The 23,717-nt window shown below is 38.8% G+C and overlaps 1 protein-coding gene across 1 annotated transcript in view; it reads left to right on the forward strand.

Moving 5' to 3' along the window:
• PLAC1 (placenta enriched 1) overlaps positions 1 to 16,830 on the forward strand; it is a 183,066-nt gene extending 166,236 nt beyond the window's left edge. Inside the window, 1 exon segment of the mRNA XM_039875196.1 lies at positions 15,950 to 16,830. Coding sequence (XP_039731130.1) covers positions 16,008 to 16,646 — 639 coding nt within the window. The 5' untranslated portion in view covers positions 15,950 to 16,007 and the 3' untranslated portion in view covers positions 16,647 to 16,830.
• Positions 16,831 to 23,717: the final 6,887 nt, after the last annotated feature.

Below are 23,717 nucleotides of genomic sequence, written 5' to 3' on the forward strand. Positions count from 1 at the left end.
ATTTGCAGAATATGTGGATACCGAGAGATTGGGTATGAAATTGAGGCTCAGAGCTTTCAGGGAGCAAGAGGTAAGGAATCAAGGATTCAGGATCCGAGTCACTGTTGCTTCTGTGGTGAGAGGTTGTCACACAGGCAGTGAGGTACATATTAATTTTCCAGCAATGTAGTTTGAAAATCAGCACATCAAATGAAATATTTAACACCAAGGAAAAGCCAAATGCATATTCTGCATATATGTCCTTAAGGGATATTTTTATGGAAGGGAATCTTATTTGAAACAAATGTCAGAACAGAAGTTGAGCCTATGAAAGGGACTGAGAAGCCATGGCACATAACGTTTTAAAATGTTGCCATAGCAGAGGACCTGAAAAGACACTTCTCCCAAGACATACCAATGCCCAACAAACAATGAAAAGATGCTCAACATTGCTACCTATTAGGGAAGTGCAAATCAAACCCACAATGAGATACCAATCTCACATGTGTTAGAATAACTATCTTCAACAGGACAAGTAATAACAAGTGTTGGAGAAGTTGTGGGGGAAAAGGAACCCTCATACACTGCTGAAGGGAATGTAAATTGGTACAGCCACTATGGAAAACAGTATGGAGGTTCTTCCAAAAACTAAGAATTGATTTACTGTATGATGCAGCAATCCCTCTTCTGGGTATTTACCCAAAGAACCCGAAAACATTTAAACATTTACCTGCAAAGATATATGCACCCCGATGTTCATAGAAGCATTATTCACAGTGGCCAGGACATGAAAACAACCAAAGTGTCCTATGATAGGTGATTGGGTAAAGAAGCTGTGGTGTGTGTTAAACGCTGCTTCCGCCACATATGGTATATACACACACGCACACACACACACACACGCACACACAGTAGATTATTATATATTGCATAAGAAGAGATGAAATACTGACATTTGTGACGATATGGATGGATCTTGAGATAATCATGCTAAGCAAAATAAGTCAGACAGAAAAAGTTGAAAACCATGTGATTTCTCCAAGATGTGGGATATAAAACTGAAAACAACAAATGCACAAGACAAACAGAGACTGAGGAACACAGACAACAATTTAGTGGTTACCAAAGGAAAGGAGGGAGGGAGGAGGCAGATAAGGGTAAAGGGGTCAAATATATGGTGACAGAAGGAAATCTAACTGGGTGGTGAATACAGAATGCAATATATATGACGTACTGTTGAATTGTACACTTGAAACGTATTTGATTTAATTACTGTCACTCCAATAAGTTTTTATTTAAAAAAACCTTCAAAAATATTGCCTATAAAAATATAATCTTCAGTCTCAATCCCTTCCATGGTTAGCATGCCCGTTCAATGCTCATAGTGTTGATTTACCTGTATGTACAGGTGTCCTTATTCTTTGGCACATCATTCATGGAAAAACCTGGTAGTCATATTGCTTAAATGTATAGAATAAAAATGGAAGTGGACTAGTGGATCTGTCACCCAGTACCCCACTGCTTGGTCTCAGGACAAGAAGGTAATCTCACAACGATGGATGGGATTTTACCTGAGTATCCCTTGAGAAACTTCCTAAGGCCAGCATTAGAATGTTTTCTGCACACAGCTGAGAGAGTCAAGGTTTCAGAACCCAAAGTTGGGGGAGCCTGATCCACCCCCAAGCTTCAGTCTGGGTATCTTGAATAGGTTTGAAGGGTATTGCCTTGTAATCTGTGCAAAGGGAAGGAGAGAATTGAGATTGGCCACAATCCATGGCCAGGGAAGGCTCCTGAGATAAAAAGATGTTGTGGAGGCATAGTCAGGAAAAGTTTGCCACGACTCTCATGTCTTTCTCTTCCCTTCCCATATGCCTGCCTGCCAGCTCTCTTTTTTCATTAATTTGAACGTACATTCCTCAAGTATTTACCGAACACCTATTTCAGGCATAAGCCTGGGCTAGCCAAGGCAGGAGTATACAGAAGACGTTTGTTTTCTCCTCTCCCTCTCAATGGGTCTTCTCTCCTCTCTCTCCCCATAATTCAGTGGTAACAGGGCTGGATAGAGGGATATCCAAAATTTGTCCCTGTAGGAGACATCTGTGCCAGGAATTTCCGGCAACCCCTGAGAAGAGTGGCAGATTGATGAGACTCTAGTTGGGACTAACAAGAAGATGGAGGGAGGTGGAGTGCAAGAAACCCTGCAGCTGGGCTGTCTGCCCAAGCCTATTCTATAGCTCCCATTTATGAGGCACATGATCTGTGCCAGGCTCTGTACGTGCACTTTCTCATACCTCATTCAATACTTCGGTCCTATGAGGTAGTTATTATAACTGGCTCGGTTGTATATGAGGAAACTGAGGCCAGGAGGGAGAAGTGACTTACTTAAGATCACACAGCTAGGAAGCAACGGAGCCCCAATTCAAACTTAGTCTATATATTTCCAATGCCCAGACATTTTAAAAAACCTCAAATATGGTTTCAGTGTAAGCACAGCAATAGATTAGGAGGTTCTCAAAGATATTATGAACCCTGTTTCAATGTGGTTTACTTGAGTTTCTATATTCAACAATATAGTTTTAACAATACCTAACATTTACTGAGCACTTATGTGTCAGGAATGAATACAGTTTTTCACTCATGGTCTCATTTAATCATCACAACAACCCTATGAAGAATTATTATTATTATTATTATTATTATTATTATTAATTATCCTCATTTCACAAATGAGGAAGACAATATATAGAAAGTAACATGCCCAAGGTTAGACAGCTAGTAAAAACAGTCCAGTTTCATTCCAGGTTTTTCTGACAAATCAAAGCCACTCAGCTACTAGACTTTCCTGCCTTGAGCCCTCCAGTGCCTCATTATTTTAAAGAGTCTTTCCTCAGACTTTCTACCCACCCCTTTTCTGTCCATAGAAATGTGTCCATATAAATCTCATCCACTTCTTTCTATTAGGTGACCGAAGTCATTGTCTCCTCTATAACCTCCTCACCAAGACCACTTATTATTCCCAATATCTAATTATGCAAGCCTAGAGATCCCAAAGATATTACTAACACCAAATATCCAGTTGCCCTTATAAGTTAGTGGAATCTTAAGAAGAAAAGTAAAACCATAAGTCCTTGTATTTAGAAATAATAAATGCTACTTAAAATTTGGTTAAAAAAAAAAAAACAGATCTACCATCTCCCACAAATAAAATCTCTAAAAGTAAGGCAAAAAAGAAGTCCTCCTCCCCGAAACTTAGTTCATTTTATAAATAATGATAAGGTGGCCCTTTTGAAAGTGTTGCTTATTCAGAGACTCAGAATTTAAACATACATTACTGGTAATGGGGTGTGTTCCTAATGACCATATCCCTTGATAAAGACAGTCCTTCCTATTTCCTTAATTATCTCCCCTCCCCTGGTTCTGTAGCAGCCATTTTGTGCCAAGAGTTTCTTTTTCCACTTTCCAAGGAAGCAAAAAACAAGGAATGCTTCTCTTATGTCTCAAACTCCTGTCTGGGTCATGCCCTTTGAGTACTTACTCTATTTCAGCTCCTACCTCTAGGCAGTAAGAAAAATTACTCTGAACAACTCATAGAATGAGCACCTGCTTCAATTATTGCCCCAATGTGAAAACACTAATCCCTGGGCTTAGGAGAGGTTCGCCTTCCACACAAAATAGTCAGGCCATTCTAATGGGTCAGCACTGCTTAGTTTAATACCCCAGTCTTGATTTCTAACAGGTGGGCACTACAGTTGTTCAACTCTTATTATGAGCCAGAGCATGGCTCAAACAATGTAAGATTCTTCATAGAGTCTGAGAAAATGCCACATGGTATTTTTGGGAAAAATAAGCTCAATCCCTTTCTCCAGCATCTCAAGCTAATGGCTTTGACCAGGAATGAAGAGTGCCCATCCCTGCCGACTTTCTTTATATCCACTAAGTGGGTTCTTTTTTAAAGTGACTTTTGTCACAGCAGTAGGGCTGTGTAGTTCTGGTTATTTAGAACATGGTACTAATGAAAAGTCACCTACTGACTCTACCATTTGGCTATCTGTATCCACCCCCACCCCCATCCAAACTCTGTTTGGAGCTTCACAAACATTCAGGCTTGGTAAATGAAGCCCAGCTTTCTTTTTAAAGACAGAACAAAATCAGAAAGAGACACAATCTCTATCTTCAGGGTAGAGTTAGAATTATGTGAATCCCCGCTGTTGTAACAAATGTAAGAGTTACAGAATGCATGAGACCCTTTTTCTTTTCAGAAAGATTTATTGGGTAAGCTTACAGGCCACTCTTCACAATTCATGGTTGCCATATTTGGTGGCTTTACACAGAAGCCATATACATTCCCCTTGTCAAAATAGATTGGGAAACCCAGACTATATGGCGTGTTCTGGGTATGCATGCAGCTCGCGGAATAAATGTGGTACATTGAAATCATGAATGACTGCTTGCTCTCAAGAAGTCTAAAATATAAGGAGTAATATAATGTAAACAGTAATCTAGAATTATCTTCTCTAAGTGCCTCTGAATTTCTGTCTCTCATTTATTGCCTCCTTTTCCCCTTGATTTCTCCTGCTTGAAAGCTATTAATTTCCCCAACTCCCCATCACCCTAGACTCTGATCCCCATAAACAACCTAAGCCTCTTTTTTATGTCTTCTTTTTTAAATGCCTTCCTAGTGTTTACTCTCTTAACATTGGCATATACTAGAAAGAAAACTATGGAAGTACTATAAGCATGGCAGATGTTTTCAATCCTGTTTTTGCCACTTACTAGCTTTGTGTCTTTAGTGAGTTTTCTAACCTTTCTGATCCTCAATCTATTCTATATATTGGGCTGTTAATAACAGTAACTATCACACAAGGTTACTGTGAGGATTAAGTGGGATATTGCACATAAAGCCCCTTAGCACAGTGCTTCAGTAAGTGTTTGTTTCCTTCCTTCCTTCTTCAGGGGAATTTTAGTTTCTAGAGTCAGGCAGCTGCCTATAATGATGGCCTTGTCTAATGTGTGGGCTCAGTTTCTTTGTTCCCATAACTTAGGAGTAAAAAGAATACTTTAAAAAGTGTTAGGGGACAGGGAAAGCACAAAGTACACACTCAGCTGGCATCTCACTGGTTCTGCCCTCTCTAGCCTGTGAATATTTTATTCTTCCTCTAGTCTTTTTCACGTCCTGGGCTATTTTAGAAAGCTTAGTCTCTGCCCCTCACTGCCATTTGCCATCTTAGAGCTTTGCTCAGCTTTCTCCAGCTGTGGGAAGTTGCTCCCAGAGGCCCTCTGTACTTTGGTTTGTTTAGCTCCCTTGGCTGAGTTTAAGAGTCACTTCTACTACCTCTTCTAAATAACTTGGCCATCAGACATTGAAGTAAAAGTCACCATGGATCTTGAGCAGTAGTCCATAGGTCAAGCCACTTCAGAACTTTCCATACTGATTAACTCATAATGTCTTGCAATTTTGTCTAAGTTGTAAAGGGGCAGAGAAGACAGGCAGGCTGGTGTAAAGTCCTGAGGCCCAAATTGGGCCCACATTTCCACAGCTTTAACATGTGATGCCTATTTTGGGGGACCTTATGCGAGAGCTGCGAGGATCAAGGAAAATAATAGGAAAAAGCACACCCTATTGGGAGGGGGGTGGGGATCTCTATATAAATAAGGATGTCCATATTTTTTAAAATGCCTTATTTTTCAGATTTGTTGCTATATGTGACCCACATACATTCAAAGAAACTTAAAATCCTTGGATTCTGCAATTACTTAAAACATTGCAAAGAAGCATAAACATAGGGGAGAGTGTCGTTACTACTACTCTTTTCCACGGTAAATAGAAAATTTGTATACTTTTGAGCACTCACCCTGTAGCTGTGCTAGGGCCTCCGTAGATAGTAGTTCCAAGGAACAGAGCCACAGCCTTTTCAGTCTAATGCAAGAAGTTTGTAAAGAAAACTCCTGATGCAGGGCTTCCAGAGATCATGTTGCTTAGAAAGGACATGTCAGCCCCCCATGATTTAGAGCCAGGCAGTAAGCCCCATTTTGAGGACAGATGACCCCCTGCTTTTCAAAAGTTTACTTGCTACCACTTCGTTTTTATGAAAGATCTACATTAGTACCTTTTTTCTTTAACCTTAAGAAATCTGAAGAGGATTTTTGCCTTTCTGGAAAAAAAAAAAAGGCATAAAGAAGAAATGGCATTCAGCATTTATTTTGCAGCATGAACCCCAAGCAGCAAAAGTGGCCCTGCCGAGCTCTTTTCCCCAGAACTACACTCAACATCTCAACATCAAGCCACCATAGTTTTCAACTGTGTCTCTGAGCATCTGGGCTTTATCTTGATTTATTTTGTGCATCCATTAGCAAGATGTGTCCTAAGGTAATTGCTTCTTCACTTTGGCTCTTTCAGCTTATGAAAGGTTTCATAGGAATGCTCTACTTTCAGATAGTGGAGGAAGGGGGTGAGTAGGTATTTTTGTCTATATCATGACTCATTTTCCCTTCTCTCCTGCCACCTTCCCCTTGTAATTGCCACCAGTATCACTAAGCTCCAATCACAATAAAAACCTGGCTGAGGGTCAGGTCCTTATTAGACAGTATTATATCGTCTTTTATATATTAGGAAGACCTATATAAGTAACTTATGCATGCATGCATAATGTGCATATTCTCCCATGCCTGTGTTCTTAGTATATGTGCTAGTTATGAACATATTATGATTATGGTACACAATTACGAGGACATTATGAAGTATGATATAGTATGAACACATGCATGGGAATACACATACATGCCATTCTGTGACAGAACCTTAAAGACCCTCTAATGTAGCCACCCACATAGAACAGGAATTCCCTCTCCAGCCATCCTGACAAGTGGTCGTCCAGCCTCTCTACCTGAATGCCTGCAGAGAACCAAGGAAACTCAGTTCTTCACCAGGCTTCTTCATTCATGTTTGGACAACTTTTAGAGTTAGGAAAGTTTTCCTGATATCATACTAAAATCTCCTTCCCAAATTCTGTTTCTCCCATAGGTATCAAATACCAGCACCAGTACCCCTTTGATAGGCTCCTTTCTAACTTTTTGTCTTCGTTCCTTGTTGTCTCATCATCTTTCTAATTCCAAATGGAATTTATGGTTGTAGCAAGACATAGAGTCAGAACATTAAGAGTTGCAAGCTCTTATCTCAGGAAGGAGGCATGTGTGTCTGTTCAATTTGTTGGGGAACATATATTTATTAGTTTGCTAGGGCTGCTGTACAAAGTACCACAACCACGGTGGATTAAAACAATAGAAATTTATTCTCTCACAGTTCTGGAAGTTAAAAGTCCAAGATCAAGGTGTCAGCAGGACCATGCTCTCTTCATGGCTCTAGGAGAGGATCCTTCTTTGTCTTCTAGTTTCTGGTGATTGCTGACAATCCTCGGCATTCTTTGGCTTGTAAATGCATTGCTATAGTCACCTGGCTGTCTTCTCCCTGTGTGTCTTCACCTCATCTTTTCTCTGTGGTTGTCTCTGTGTCCAAACTTCCCCTTTTTGTTAGGACACCAATCATATTAGATTAGAGCCCACCCTAATGCCCTCATTTTAACTTAATTATCTCTTTAAAGACCCTATCTCCAAATAAGGTCACATTCCGAGGTACTGGAGGTTAGATCTTCAAGTATGAACTTTGGGGGACACAATTCAACATATATATTTGCATATATATACTCATGCACATATGTGTGTGTATGTGTGTGTATATATATATGCATATATATATATATATATATATATATATATATATATATAGCCAAATGATGTAAGTTCAAAGTCTTGGCTCTCAAGAAAAATTTTAGAAGAGTCCTTTATTCTTTGTTAAGGGAAAGATATATTGGCAGCAGGAAGGGGACCTCATCTGTTTGTTGTTAATATATATTTTAACAGCATTATATATCACATATGTATACATTTTCAGATATAATAAAATAATAGGTCGACTTTTATATGTTTAACATTATATAGAATATATTCATTTAGAAATATTTATATATTATAATATATAAAGATGAACACAAGTTCAATCTATTATGTATATATTTTAAGCAAGTACTAAGTGCCTGAAGAAGATACCAAGCCAAAACTCTGCCCCAAGTATTTTGATATTACTAAGATAAGGAGCTATCACACCCAAATCAAACCTTTGTTATATAAAAGGTGAAGATGAAACAAATGGAGAGTGATATTTACTAGTGAAATTTGATAGTTTATGTGGAAATAGGATCAGTTTCAAAGCACTTTGGGGAGCACTCTAGCTGGGAAATGCTGAAACAAAATCTGAAGTTGGTCTGGATCTCTCTCTCTCCATCTGGATTGGCAGAGCAGAGAGCCCAGCTCAGAGTAAGCCAAAGGTCAACTTGCAGTAGAAGAGACAACCTATCTTGCCTCCAACTTCCCCACAACTTCTGGCATTTTCTGATTTCTACCTCTGTGCTCAGAACCAGTCATGGACATGTATATGGCTCTGAGGAGAAGCAGATATCCAGTCTGTGGTTTCAGTTCCTCTTTCTAGCTAAGGGAATCCATCCATGAGCAATTTCAGGGGGCTGTGTCCATTTGCCTCAGTCAACCCAGTGCCTCCAGCAGGCCCCTTCTAAGTATCCCATCGCCCCTCAGTACCTCATAGATCTGAGACCCAGTTCTGAATATGCTGTCTCTCTAAGCTGCCTGGACTTGACCTGGTGGGATCTGGGGCTTTCTGCTTCCTTGCCATGTAAAGCCAGTCCAGGAGAGAGTTGCATTTTGTTTTCTCCGTAAAGATTGACTTAACTTGCCTGAGACCATCAGAGTGGGGATAGCCTGTGAATCTATGGCTGAGTCCAGACATACTAACACTGGTTCTCTTTGGTTGTTTGACAGAAGGAGGATAGTGACCAGGGATGGGGGATTAGTACAAGGAATGCTAGCTTCGTTTGGAGTGGCTGGCTAAGAGCTAATTGACAGAGCAGTGGGTCCATTGGGCTGGGAAGATGCAGAGCCCTTGGCATCTGCGAGCTCAGTGGGCAAGCAAGGAGACAAGTGGGGAGGTTGGAATCCTTGACAGGGGCCCTGAACTCTCTACCAAGAAAGACTTTACTGCTACCCCAGGCCTTCAACTGGGAGTTTGGGGAAGAAGTGGGGGAGGGGGTTAGCCAGTAACCAGATTCAGGCCCTTAGGGTCTAGACAAGGAGGCACAGAGGCAGCTGGTGATTTATGCTAGTCGTTTATTGATTCCTTTATTGTTTCATTTAATAAATATTTGCTGAGTACTTACTATGTACCAGATACTCTAGTAGTCTAAGACCTACTTCTTTAAGGAAGTTACAGTCCAAGGATTAAAGAATGAGAGAAAAATAGTAGGGATCAGAACAACAGCGGGAAACAGATTGGGGCTTTCTTTTTCTTTTTTATGTATACACCATGTTTTCTTTATTCATCTGTCAACAGACACTTAGGTTGTTTCCATATCTCATCTATTGTGAATAATGCTGCTATGAACATGGGGGTGTAGATATCTCTTTGAGATAGTGATTTCACTTCCAGATAAATACCCAGAAGTGGGATTGCTGAGTCATATGGTAGTTCTATTTAACTTTTTAAATTAAATTTATTGGGGTGACATTGGTTAATAAAATTAGGTTTCAAGTATACAATTCAATGATACATCATATGTATATTGCATTGTGTGTTCACCACTCAAAGTTAAATCTCCCATCACCATGTATTTTTTTGTTTGTTTGTTTTTAACAGTAAGGTATGTATATATTTACACTGTGTGTTCACCTCCCATAGTTAGATTTCTTTTTGTCACAACATATTTAACCCTCTTTACCCCATTTCTCCACTTCCCCTTCCCCACCCCCTGCCCTCTGGCAACCACTCTTGGGTCTATGGTTTTCTTTTCTCTGTAGTTCCGTGTAATTCGTCCATCCATCTGCCTATTTCTCCCTCCTCCGTGTGTGTGTGTGTGTGTGTGTGCAGATTTGCCTTCCCACAGTGTCCTGGCCACAGAGCAATGCATCTTTACTTAGTCCAGTATGCACATACCTCCAAAATTGTGAGCTCTTTAATAACAACCGATACGCCTTCTATCAAAGCTGCCAGGAACATTTTTCTAAACCTTTTTTCCTCTGAGAGCCAAGATGGTGAATGGCTCAGTCAGGTGTGCACACACACACACACACACACACACACACACACACACTTGACACATGTTGCAATCTCAAGTAGCCAATTCTGGGTGGAGCATACATAAGGTAGCTTTGGGTTTTGGAAAGATTCATGTTGGTCAAGCAGTTAAAAATCAGGCAAACGGCCTGTAAAGTCAATTCTGGTTTGATTTGGATTTAAGCCATCCTTCAGCTAGGGCTATATGTGTGCACCTCACTTTAAGAAAACCCATATCCCAAAATCCCAGTTTTGTAAAGGAGGTAGGGATGTGCCTGACCATTTTTGGAAGCTGTCAAGAGGGCTCATTTATTGACACAGGTGTATCAAAGAAGTGGTGAAGCCCTTGAAGGAGCATCTGATTCAACCTTCTGCCTTCTAATGGTAACACCTGAAATCATCTCAGGTGAACAGGCCTTTATCTGGCTTGCACAGACCTCCAGAGACTCCTAATGGGTTAATGCAGCAGAGCTGCTTTGGAGTTGGGAGCTTGGCTCAGACAAAAACTTACCTTATTTTTTAAAATGGGAAGGGACTCCGGGGCTTTGTGGCAAAAGGTGTGGTTTTCTGAAAAGTCTAACTCAAATAAATTATTAAATTAAAGATAAACCGAATTAAGGGCATGCATTTAGGATTTTTCTTAGATTTTATGAAAATTATGAAATACATCCCTTTGTTCAACTTTAAGATTAAACTAATTCAGCTTCTCTGAACCAAAGGGAAGGGGTTCCCATGACCTGATATTTGCAAGTTCCACTAAAGTCCAGCTTTCTGTATTTATTTGGAAATACTTATGTTCACTCAGGGTATGGTTTACCCTTATTGTGGAGCCCTATTATGGTTTGATTTCATGTCTGACTATCACCTTTTAGTAACCAAATTTGCGATCCAGCAAAACCTTTTCTCTCTTACAAGGAGCTTGGGCTCTTATTTATTTCGCAACATTTATTTGTGCATGAGATGAACCATGACATTTAAACTATGCTTGATAGCTTAACAGATTATAAGAACAAAACCAGATGGCCCAAACAAAAATAATGCTTTGATTGCTTTCAAATTCAATGTCAAAAATTAAAAACAGCTTTCAAAAATCCTTGGCTTTTTTTCCAGAAATGACTTTGGATTATATATGCATATAAAATACATAATAACACACAATATCATTTATCAATAATATCAATAATAATACTATCATCACTTATCACCTGACTTTTCCCCCAAAAACTATTAGAAGCTTAAACCAAAAATTTAACAATTTGGTTATTTTGAGGTTGTGAAGTGTTTTCTCTTTTTTTTCTTTTCTATATCTCCCAATTTTCTACAATTACTTTTAGAATCAGAAAAACATTTTTAATGACTACTTTTAGTTTAATTTTAATCAAGTCTTTTCTAGGTTGAGTCAAGGTGTTTTCCTCTGTTGAGAAAATGGACATTGTTAAACATTAGCAGTTCATAATTCTTCTTCCATGCAAAATGATGAATAACGTGCAGTTACTTTTCACACTGTGTTTCACCAGGCTGGAAAACTGAACCAGACCCAGATTCTTTAGAATTAAAGTAAATTCTACAAAAGCAGTTATTTCATTTTCTAACTCACTTTAATGTACCTTTGACATCATTAGTGTAATCGCAATCCTTACTTTCTTTGAGAGCAGTGAACCAACTAATTCTTTAAAACTCGGCTTGAAAAAGAACCTCAATTTAAAAAGGTTCCCAAACCTTGAGATAGTTTGCAGGCCAAAGTTAGAATGCGACTATTTGAATTTCTAAATTAAAGAGTTCACAAAGTGTTAGGATTCTTTTTTCCGGTCTTGTTTTAGAAAAGAATCTTTATTCCAACTCGGATTCATTTTTCTTCAAATCAGCTGCAAGAGAGCAAACAAACTTTGCTGCAAATCAAAGCCCTGACAGTTATATTTCCCTGAGATAATTGCATGTTGCTTTAGACTTTCCTTTTCCCCTCTGTTTCCTTTTGTTTTGACAACAAGATTCTGGGAAAACAATATACAAATGATAACTATGCTGTCATGAGTATACTGAATTTTAAAAATAAATAGCTGTCGACCCCAAAAGCTTCCAGGAGCCTATGGAGTGAGTTCTTTTTCCAAACCATTCCAAAACCAGATGTGGAAATGTTTAACTAATTCCCCTCCCCACTTCCCATGCAAAGAGTTCATATGTGTCTCTGACGACATCAGAGCAGATGGGGAGGCAAAAATCCTGTCTGCGTTCAAGGAGATTTGTGTTATACTTCTCAATTCACTCACCAACATCACAAAACAAATTTGGACTGAAGCTTTTGTCTCTTTTAAAAAGTTTTTTTCTTCCTAAGATGAAAAATTCTGTGTTTAGACCAATATCCAATCTCTTTCTTATAAGACATTAAGAAATAGTTTATATTCCCAGAATAAACTATTTCATGTTTTTTAAAAGTATTTATTAAGAAAGGCTTGTCACAGTTCTTGAAAAAACGAAGGAGAAACTCTGTTAAAGGAACTAATAGAAAATGTATATGCATAAACAACATTTAGAAAAAACAGAAAGTTACTGTACTCTGTAGCTGCTAGGAAAGCAAACATTTTGCATCCAGGTGTCATTAGCAGCTCTGGTTTTACTGGCCTCTCTATAGCTCAGTTCAGGATGGTATGTACCAACAGCTGAGCCCTGCTTGGCTATACAAATGCATCTAAACTCATTGCTTCTGGAATGTCCCACGGATAATTTGCAATCAAATCAAAATGGAGCTATGGTAATGCAAACCCTGAGACCTGCTTTCTGACAGCCCAGCTGCTTCTTCCAGAAGCTGGACAATAGTCCCAAGGTGAGCTCTCCTTTATTTGTGTTTATTTCTTCCCCAGTTCTCAACTCCCCATAGCTCTGAAAATTTCTGGATACTTTAAGTAGGACTCTGTCCGCAGCTCTTGAAAAGCTGTGCACAGCCCCAACTATGGCTAAAAATATCTTCAGTTTGGCAACCCCACACAACTCACTCTTCTGACACCCCTTCTCATCTGTAGCCCCTCAGCATTCTTTTTCCTCTGCCCCCAGTAATCAGAGCCTACCTTCTCTTTCCCCTGTCCAAAATCCCATTCCACCAGCACATCTTAACTAGAAGTTAAAAAAGCTAAAGAAAAAAAAAGAAAAAAAAGCTGATTTGATGAATTCACACTGTGTTGTGAATGACCATAAAACATCTGCCACACACACACACACACAGAGAGAGAGAGAGAGAGAGAGAGAGAGAGAGAGAGAGAGAGAGAGAGAGACCTGAGGTTCTTCCCTGGGAAATGCAGTGCAGACCGCAGGGAAATGAGACTTCCCAGTTTTGATGACCTATGCTAAGGAAAAAAGAGCAACTCTCCAAAGTATGGCACTGAACTGAGAGTTAGCAAGCTCATTAGTGAGGTAGTCTAAAAGATTGGTTGAGGGACAACTGTCTTGTTTCTCAGAGAATCTGGGCTTTTTATAACTATATGGATTATCCATGAGAGGGAAGAGGAGGAAGGAAGATAGGAAAGATGCTTGAGGGAGAGAGAGAAAATGGATGGCATATGAAACTGCCCGGACAAGAACACAGCCTTAAACTTGGGTCTCAGTTTTGGGTTTGAACAACAAAAATGGAATAGAAGGATTGTTTTTCTTGCCTATGGCAGGAACTATGTAAAGGAAAAGTTTTCGTTCAGGAAAAATAGGCCCAGGATGTGAGATGATGTTAAGGACAAAAGGAAAGAGAGAGAGAGAGAGAGAGAGCCACTCCTAAAGCGTACTCAGAATAAGATGGTCTTCTTTGCCAAGACAATGGTGCAGTAGTGATGCAGTGATTATCTCAGCTTCCAAAAGGAACCTCAGCAAATATCATGCATCATTCCAGAGCAAGTGCTTTGTTTATTTAACTGTTGAATCTTCATCCAAGACCAGCTGGCATCAGAATTTACTTGGTTTGTTGTTGTCGTTGTTATCGTTTTATCTTGTTTGTTTGTTTTTGTGAGGGGTAAAGGGTCGAGATTTTTGTGTATTGCCACTGCTTCTGTTTTTGCTTTGTGTAAAACAAAATAGTAGTTCTAGGAGAGACATTTCAGAATGAACAAAAAGGAAAGGAAGGAAACTGTGTGGACCCCTTAGGCTTCTCTTTACACCCCAACACCCCAGAGAGAATGAGGGGCCACAAATTAGAGAGTGAGAGATAGCAAGACCCATCTGTACCGATCAGATCAAGTGCCTGACTTAGAAATAAATCATTTCATCCAGGTCAGTGTGCTTTTCTAGTGGGTTCGCATGCCATAGTTTCTAATAAAGAATGGAGCAAATTTATCAATATCAAAGGACGAGAAAGAGCTGTATTTTTGCACCTGGGGAAAGGGGAAGGAAATAAATGTCTTGCGATGCTTTTCAGCACAGAGCTGTGCACATAGTAGGCACTCAATAAATATTAGTCAAAGAATGAATTCATTTATGCAGGTGCTACTTAAATCAGCAGAGAACAAAAATAAAACCTTACACATATATATTCAATTCCTTTGAAATTAAGGTGCTTTTCTAGTATATGATTTAAAAATAAAGCTGAGTTGGACAATATTTGATGATGTTCCTCTTCCTTCCTTCTTCATTTGTCACCTCTTTCTGATGTGTTTTAGAAACTTGTTACCATTACTTTTTTTTTCTCCACACTGCTCTGCCTGTCAGTTTTTAGGAAGTAAAAGGCAATAGGACTACAGGGTGGCCACAGAACTTCCCTTTGGAAAAGAAAAGACATGAAATGAAAAGCTAGTGAAAATAAAAGAATGTAAAGCCAATTATGTGATTCAATGAGGTGCCAACAATGGCCACAAAGAATATTTTAGAAAATACCTTGTTAATCAATGTGTAAAATGCAAACACAAGACCCCCTTTCTTTAATATAGGATGTCTGAGTAGTTTCATGTATAATATGGATCAAAATATATAAAATTAAAAACCAAAATGTTTTTTTGTTCCTGCAATTTCACTATTTTACAAGGTGTCCCAATTGCTATATCAAGGAATCTATTGGTCATAATGACTTATGATGCTACTGCTAGAGTTTTCGAAGCCTTCATTTGATCATTTTAAGGGAGCCACTCAGCAAAATTTTAATATTTGGTTGTCAGGAATAAACCACAATTTCTTCTTCGGTTTTTATTTAATTAAATTTGTTGCTAACCAAAAAAAGGCAATAGGGAAGAGTTTGTTCGTATGGCATATGGGAGGACACTGGGGCCATTATGGAAGAAAGTTCTGCCAACTTGAATTAAACTTTATCTCCTGTCTCCTTACTTAATGTTTGGCATGAAAACTGTTTTTGTTTTCTTCTTTGTTGGGGTTACACACAAAAGGATGCCACTCCTGATCGGTATAGACTCTCATTCTACATTTGAGGGATATGTGTTTTATACTAAAACAGCATATTAAAGTCACTTAAAGCAGCCATTATAGTCATCCATAAACATGGGAATTCCGACAATGAAATTAAAATTCAGTTGTCTCTCACAAGAGAGAAAGTGTTTTCCTTTTCTTTTTTTCCTTGCTTCAGTTTGATTGAGGTATAATTGACAAATAAAATTGTAATTTAATCCTTGTGAAAGGATTTCCCCATCAAGTTAATTAACACATTACATATTTACCTTTTTTGTGTGTGTGAGAACATGTAAGTTCTATTCTCTTAAACTTTTTTTATGCTTTAAGAATGGCCTTTCGTTTTGTTTTGTTTAAATCATGATGTTTGAACTTTCGATAGGAAATAAGATGATTTGCTTTTTATGTTTTTGTGTATTCTAGAAACCCTCACCAGACAGCTTCCTGTTTCTTAAGAGTCATCACGTGATCAACTACAAAGATGAAAGTTTTCGAGTTGATAGGAGTAATGGTCATCCTCACCTCCGTGTTCTCAGCCTCTTCCGGACAAAATCCAATGACTGTACTATGCTCCACAGACTGGTTCATGGTCACGGTGCACCCCTTCATGTTGAACAACGACGTATATGTACACTTTCATGAGTTACACTTGGGCCTGGGTTGTCCTGTCAACCATGTTAAGCCACATATGTATCAGTTCACCTACCGTGTTACTGAATGTGGCATCAGGGCCAAGGCTGTCTCTCAGGATATGGTTATGTACAGCACGGAGATATACTACACTTCAAAGGGTACCTCATCTAAGTATGTGATCCCAGTGTCATGCACTGCCCCCCAGAATTCCCCATGGCTCACTATTCCTTACTCCATGAAAGGAGCCAGTGAGATAGTGACCACAACCCAAGACAGTGAGACATGCAATGAGGTGTTCACCTTGTCACAGTCTAGCCAAAGGCCCAACTGTGATTGTGCACCTTGAGTCTTCAGTGAAGAAGAGCATACCCAGGCTCCACATCGCCAAGCAGAGGCTCAGGAGGGCCATTCTGCACAGTCATCTTTCTTTGTGGTTATTTCTAGGGATTGGTTTCTTCACTCAGATGATCTGATTGAGTCCATGTGATTCCCAGTTTGGGGTCTCCTGTAGATACTCTTTCTAAAATTAGTACATAATGTTTACTAATATCGGGCAAATATGTGCTCATGTGGCCATCTCATGAGTGCTTTTGAGAAAGGGCAGCCCATGGTAACTTCATGAATAAAAATTTTTTGAAAACTTTATATCTTTTCAAAAGCAAAAATAAAATTCTGATGGCCTGAAATATCATCTGAGCATTTTTAATTTGTTTTTTTTGGGGGGGGGCATTTTTATTTAATAAACACATATATAGCTTTTACTATGGGCCAGACACTGTTCTAAGAGCTTTTCAAACATTAGTGCCTTGTCTTGTTTCTCTAAGATAACATTTCTTTTTTAAGGTCCCCCAACTGAATCCCTCCTTCTGTATCTTCATTTCACTTTTACTCTGCGGCATTCAAAATTAGTTCGTAGCTACACACCTTCTTAGTTTGATCTATGGCTATATCACTTTTCCTCCATGGAAGGCATAGGTCGCACTAGTGATTTACAAACCACCAATGGTTCTAAGACTTTTGTTACAGACTGACAGTACTTTGAAAGGAGTTTTGTTCTCCAATTTATGTGATCAGAAAATTTTCACCTGTTTGGCTATTAGTTTTCTCAAAGACTTGGATGGTTAAAGGCAAATAAATGTATTTGACAAATCTGCATTGAATGCTACTACATTTCAGGCATTATTCTAAGCACTAAAGATATGGCAGTGTATAGGAACTAAATCTCAGAGAAATTGAGGTCACACAGCTAGTAAACAAATAAATAAGTAAATAAAGAAATTTAGATAGCTACAAATGCCATGAGGAACTAAAACAAGGTGATATGAGAAAAATTGGAGAAGGGTTTGGAGCAGTCAAGGAAGGCATCTGAGGACTTGTTATTTGAACTGAGTCTTGAATTTGAAGAAGGAGCCAGCCCTTGAATGATCTGAGAGAGAACATTCCAGATAGTAGAAGCATCTCATTTAATCCTCACCACAACCCTAAGAGAAGTACTCTTATTATATCCATTTTACGATTAAGGAATCTGAGGCACAAAATGATTAAGAAACTTTCCCAAGGCCACACCTCTATTAAGAAGCAGACAATGTTAACATGATGTATATAATGATACACATATAAAGTGTTTCAGTAGATGAGTAGACATTAGAAATTCAGTCATTGTCTTAGTCCATTTTGGCTGCTACAACAGAATACCATAGACTGGGTAGCTTATAAACAATAGAAATTTATTTCTATGGCTCTGGGGTCAGGAAATTATAGATCGGGGTGCCAGTATGGTCAGGTTCTGGTGAGGGTCATCTTCTGGGTTACAGAGTGCTATCTTCTGGTTGTGGAAAGAGGGCTAGGGAGCTCTCTGGGGTCCCTTTAATAAGAGCACTAATCTCATTCATGAGGGCTTCACCCTCATGACCTAATGACCTTCCAAAGGCCCCCACCTCCTAGTACCATTGCATTGAGGGTGAGGATTTCAATACATGAATGGGGGGGGCGGGGCACAAACATTCAGTCCATTGCAGTCACAGTAGTCAAAGAAACATGACTGTTTGTTTAAAAATGTCCTGCCCCTTTTTGAGGAAAACCAAGTAATAATCCCTGAAAACAGTATATTAATTCAACAAACATTTATTTATTGAGTTTGTCCTATGTACCAGACATTATGTTAGATGCTGAGCATGCAGTGGTGAATAAGACTAACACAATCTAATCAGGAGGAGACAAGTAAAGAAGCCTAGAGAACTAGACGTTATTCCAGCTCAGGATCTGAGCTGAGGCCATCAGAGAAACCACAAGTAGTTTAGTCCAATACAACGCAGAGAGGAGGCAGTTGATAGTAGTGAGAGACAGGATTAGAGAAGTAGCAGTATATAAAACTAGCACTTCTCTCCTCGATCTTCTCTTCAGAGGTATACAGACTATTAAACACTAAAACACGTATAAATAACCTAGCAAACAATTAATACTAGACACAGTAGACCTCCAGGTCTACCATATGCAAGTTGTACACTTCACAACTGCAAGGGGCAATAATTGTGTAATGTATCAGCCTTGGAGGAGACTCAAAACCTATATGGTAACATTAGCCATTACCATATGCTAGACACATCATATACATAATGTAACTTAATCCTTACAATAACTTTGCAAGATAAAAATTATCTTCTCGTTTTTATAGATGAGGAAAATGAGGCACAGAAAAATTGTGGCGGTACAGTTAGTAACATCACTGAAATTCAAACCCAGGTTTGTCTAGCTCCAAAGTCTATTTTCCCTCCTATATTCAACTCTCCCTCCCAGAATACAGAAACCTCCTGTTGGGTTAGAAGATCCAGGAAGAGTTCCAGGTAGAGGTGGGCAATGACACCACTCTTAAAAGATGGGGAAGATTTAGCTAAGCAAAAAAAGGAAGATAAGCATTCTTTGTGAGCATAAACACTGGGACAGCATGGACAAATGCACTGTGTTGGATGGTGCCCATTTAGGGAATTATTGTTCTAATCTAGGTGAGAGGAGATGAGGGGAACAGATGGGAGAAGGAGTTGAATTGTAGGAAGAGATGACAATGAGAATTGTTTCAAATAAAGAATAAACAGAAATTCATTTTAGCCCACAAAACAGTTAAATATCTACATAAGCCTCATTCATGATTAAGAGATAAACTGAGTACTGCAGGCAAATTTGGAGTGTGGAAAACACAGATCCTATATGTGAAAATGAAGAGATCAAATCAAAGAAGACATCACCAGTCAGAAGATATGGTAAACTCTGTATTTAAGTAAAAAAAAAAAAAAAATAGAGCAAGCACAGAAGATAACAGTGAAGATGAGTCCAGGTTGGACATATTGAGTATGAGATGATAATGACTTCCAAGTGAGTACATCTAGGACTTAGCTCAAAAAATAGAGCTTACTTGAGCTGGAGTTTGAATAAGGGGTGTAAGGAGTAATTACTGGGAGATAAAGCCATGGGGAGATCACATGAATACAGCAATTAGGACCACAGAATCAGAATTCCCTGGCACTCAATATTCAAGGCACAGTTAGGAAAACAAGAAGAGACACCGAAGAAGACAGAAGTGATCGAAAGATGAAAGAAGTATGGCTCCTGGAATTCTAGGGAGGAGAGCTGGGTGGGCTGTATTTTCCAGTGCAACAGATAAGTCAAGATGGAGTAAACCTAGACATCGTGGAATTGGGAACCTTTGAACTAGACTTTGACAGAATTTCATCAGATGAGGATGGACAGGAAGGGCATTCTAGGCAATGGAAACAGTAAGAACAAAGATGCAAAGCAACATTGTGGTAAAGAATCATATTTTGATACAAACAGCCTGGCTTGGCTCATGCTGCGGACTTTTCTAAAATCTCCCAAACGTTCACAAAATCTAAACAAGCAGCATCTGGCCTCAGCGTGCCCAGTACCTCTTGCTGAGCAGCCCCAAGCCCAGCACTAGTGGCAGCCAGCCTCGGTTTGCGGCTTGGCCTCTAGAGGCACTTCCAAGCCCAGTGTGGGTGGCGGCCATCAGTGGATTGCTTAGTGGTTCATGCCAGGTGGCCCCGGGCACGGCACCGGCTGCAGCTGAACTTGGCCTGCATCAGGGCCTCTCCCAGGAGGCCCCAGCCTGCATGCCCGATGGCCAGCTTCAGTCTGAGCCAGAGCACTACTTGGGGTTACATCTAAGGACAACACACCCAAAGGGCAGGCAGGGCAGGCACCAGAGCCCTGCTAAAGCAAATCCTGTTCTGCAGGGTCAACCCCTAAACAACTTCACTGGTCATGGCCAGTTAATGAGCAAACAGCAACCAAGTCTCAGCTACAACAGAAGGGCACACACAACCCATACAAGGGACACACCTGGAGCACCCAGCTCAGGTGATCAGGGAAGACTGTGCCACTGAGACCCACAGCATACCTACTACATAATGCCACTCTACTAAAACTGGGAGAGCAGCTCAACCTAATACATAGAAACAAACACAGAGAGGCAGCCAAAATGGGACAGCAAAGAAACATGTCTCACATGAAAGAACAGAATAAAGCTCCAGAGAAAGAACTAAACAAAATGGAGACAAGCAATCTACCAGATGCAGAGTTCAAAACACTTGTTATAACGATGCTCAATGAACTTAGGGAAAGAGTTGAGGAATTCAGTGAGAACTTTAACAAAGAGATGTAAATCATAAAAGTGGACAGAGAAAACATAAAAAAGAACCAGTCAGAAATTAAGAATACAATAACTGAAATGAAGACTACCTTATGAGAAATCAGCAGTAGATTGGATGCAACAGAGGATCGAATCAGTGATTTAGAAGATAACGTAGCAGAAAACACCCAATCAGAATGGCAAAAAGAAAAAAGGATTTTAAAAAATAAGAACAGTTTAAGAGGCCTCTGGGACAACATGAAGCATACCAACATTCACATCACAGGGATACCAGAAGGAGAAGAGAAAGAGCAAGGAATTGAAAACCTATTTCAAGAAATAATGACTGAAAACTTCCCTAACCTGGTAAAGGAAATAGACATACAATTCCAGAAAGTGCAGAGTCCCAAACAAGATGAACCCAAAGAGGCCCACACCGAGACACATCATAATTGAAATGCCAAAGTTTAAAGACAAAGAGAGAATCTTAAAAGCCACAAAAGAAAGCAGTTAGTTATCTGCAAGGGAGCTCCAATAAGACTGTCAGCTGATTTCTCAACAGAAACTTTTCAAGCCAGAAGGGATTAGCATGAAATATTCAAAGTGATTAAATGTAAGGATCTACAACCAAGATTACTCTACCAAGCAAAGCTATCATTTAGAATCGAAGGACAGATAAAGTGCTTCCCAGACAAGAAAAAGGTAGAGTTCATCACCAAGCTAGTATTACAGGAAATGTTAGAGGGACTTCTTTATGAAGAAAAAAGATAAAAATATAAAATATTCAAATAATAAAATGGCAATAACTATATATCCAGCAACAATTACTTTAAATGTAAGTGAACTAAATGCTCCAATCAAAAGATAAGGTGGTTGAATGGATAAGAAAACAAGACCCCTACATATGCTACCTACAAGAGACTCAACTGAGATTGAAAGAGATGCACGGACTGAAAGTAAAGGGATGAAAAAAGATACTTCATGAAAATGGAAACCAACAAACAAAAAGTTGGGGTAGAATACTTATACCAGACAAAATAGACTTTAAAACAAAGATTATATCAAGAGACAAAGAAAGACCCAGTAATCCCACTTATAGGTATTTATTTGAAGAAACCCAAAGCACTACTTCAACGGGACATGTGAATCCATATGTTCATTGCAGCATTATTTACAATAGCCAATATGGAGTCTACCTGGATGTCCATCAATGGATGAATGGATAAAGAAGAGGTGGTACACATATACAATGGAATATTACTCAGTCATAAAAAACTAATGAAATCTTGCCATCTTCAACAACGTGAATGGACCTAGAGAGTATCGTGTCGAGTAAAGTAAGTCAGACAGAGCAAGACAAACATCATATGTGGAATCTAGAGAATGGGATAAACAAACAAACAACTTAAACAAACTCATAAATACAAAGGGCATTTTGATGGTTGTCAGATTAGGGGGTGGGGATAGGTTAAGGGGGAGGGGATTAAGAAGTACAAATTGGGAGTTAAGAAGTACAAAGTGGTAGAAGTACCACTACGTTGTACACCTGAAAGTAATATAATATAATGTTGAATGTCAACTGTAATTTAAAATAAATTTAAAATCATTAAAAAACATTAAACTAAACAGAGTAAGACCAAAAAAAAATTTTTAATCATATTTTGCCTGAGTAAACATCTCAGTATAATTGGGCATAATTTTTCAAAATTCTGGAGTAATCTACACTTACCAACTTGGGCAAGTCATCACTTAGCCAAAGTGTGCTTCAACCATTTCAGTTGCATGTTTAATCTTCTCCACTTGATTGTATGCTTCCCATCAAGAATTATACAATCAAGTGGAGAAGATTAAACATGCAACTGAAATGGTTGCATGTTTGGGAGACCCTTTCTTATTTGTTCGCTTGTTTGTTTCTTTGTTTTGCCCTTCTCTTCCATAGTACTTGATAAAGGTACTCAGTCCAGTTGACTGGTACTGAGAAAAGGCCTGGGAGTTCTTAAGCATAGGAACCATGCAAAAAGATGGGAAGATAAAAATGCTTTAAGAAAAATTTGCATTTCGAATTGCTTAATTTATTTACCTCTAAAATCCTACTCTAAAAGAGTATTTTCCTTCTTTATTGTACTAATGTCCATTTCATTTTTAAGGTGACATGATTTATAAAAGTATACCACAGAGCATTAATCATATCTCTGATAACAATAAGAAATGCTTTATTGCCATCAAAAGAAATGAGCATTTTCACCTTTCCTTCAATCTCTGGGAATGCCAAAAGTGTCTGAAACCATTTGTTATGATAATTGCTTGTCAAATATTTAAAAATTAGAGCCATAATAAAATTTTTCACCCATAAAATGAGACTCAAGGTAACATTAAAAATTTTCCCTACAACCTGAAAAGAGCGAACAAAGTTTTTAAAACTATGTAAAGTTCAGGGCAAATTTTTTTAATCAACAGACCATTTTTAAGATGCATGTAAGTACCTCCATCCTTCCATTCCTCCAATAATAAAAGCCTGGTTAAGCATTAAACACAGCGCTGTTCACACGCACACATACACACACATATGCGAGCACACATACCATGTTTATAAGAAACACATTATCTAGGGGCAAGTGTTTATTATAAGTGGAAGCCTAACTATCACAGAAACATCTTTTAATTTTTCTTTTCTCTAATTCAAATTAATGTTAATCCTTTTGATTGATCTTGATGATATCCTGTTTAAATTTTAATTATAGTCATTTATTCCCAAAAAAAGAGAGAAAGAGAGGGGAGGGGGAGACACAGAGAAAGATAGGAAAGAGAGGTTTTCAGTCTTGTGATTTTCTACAACTTTTTCAGAAGAAAACAAATGATTTGATCAAATTTCAGCTTATAAACTTATGTTGGTTATACAATTACAAGACCTTCTGT

The sequence above is a fragment of the Pteropus medius genome, unplaced genomic scaffold, assembly GCF_902729225.1.
Source record: "Pteropus medius unplaced genomic scaffold, Ma_sr-lr_union100, whole genome shotgun sequence".
NCBI classification, from domain to species: Eukaryota; Metazoa; Chordata; class Mammalia; order Chiroptera; family Pteropodidae; genus Pteropus; species Pteropus medius.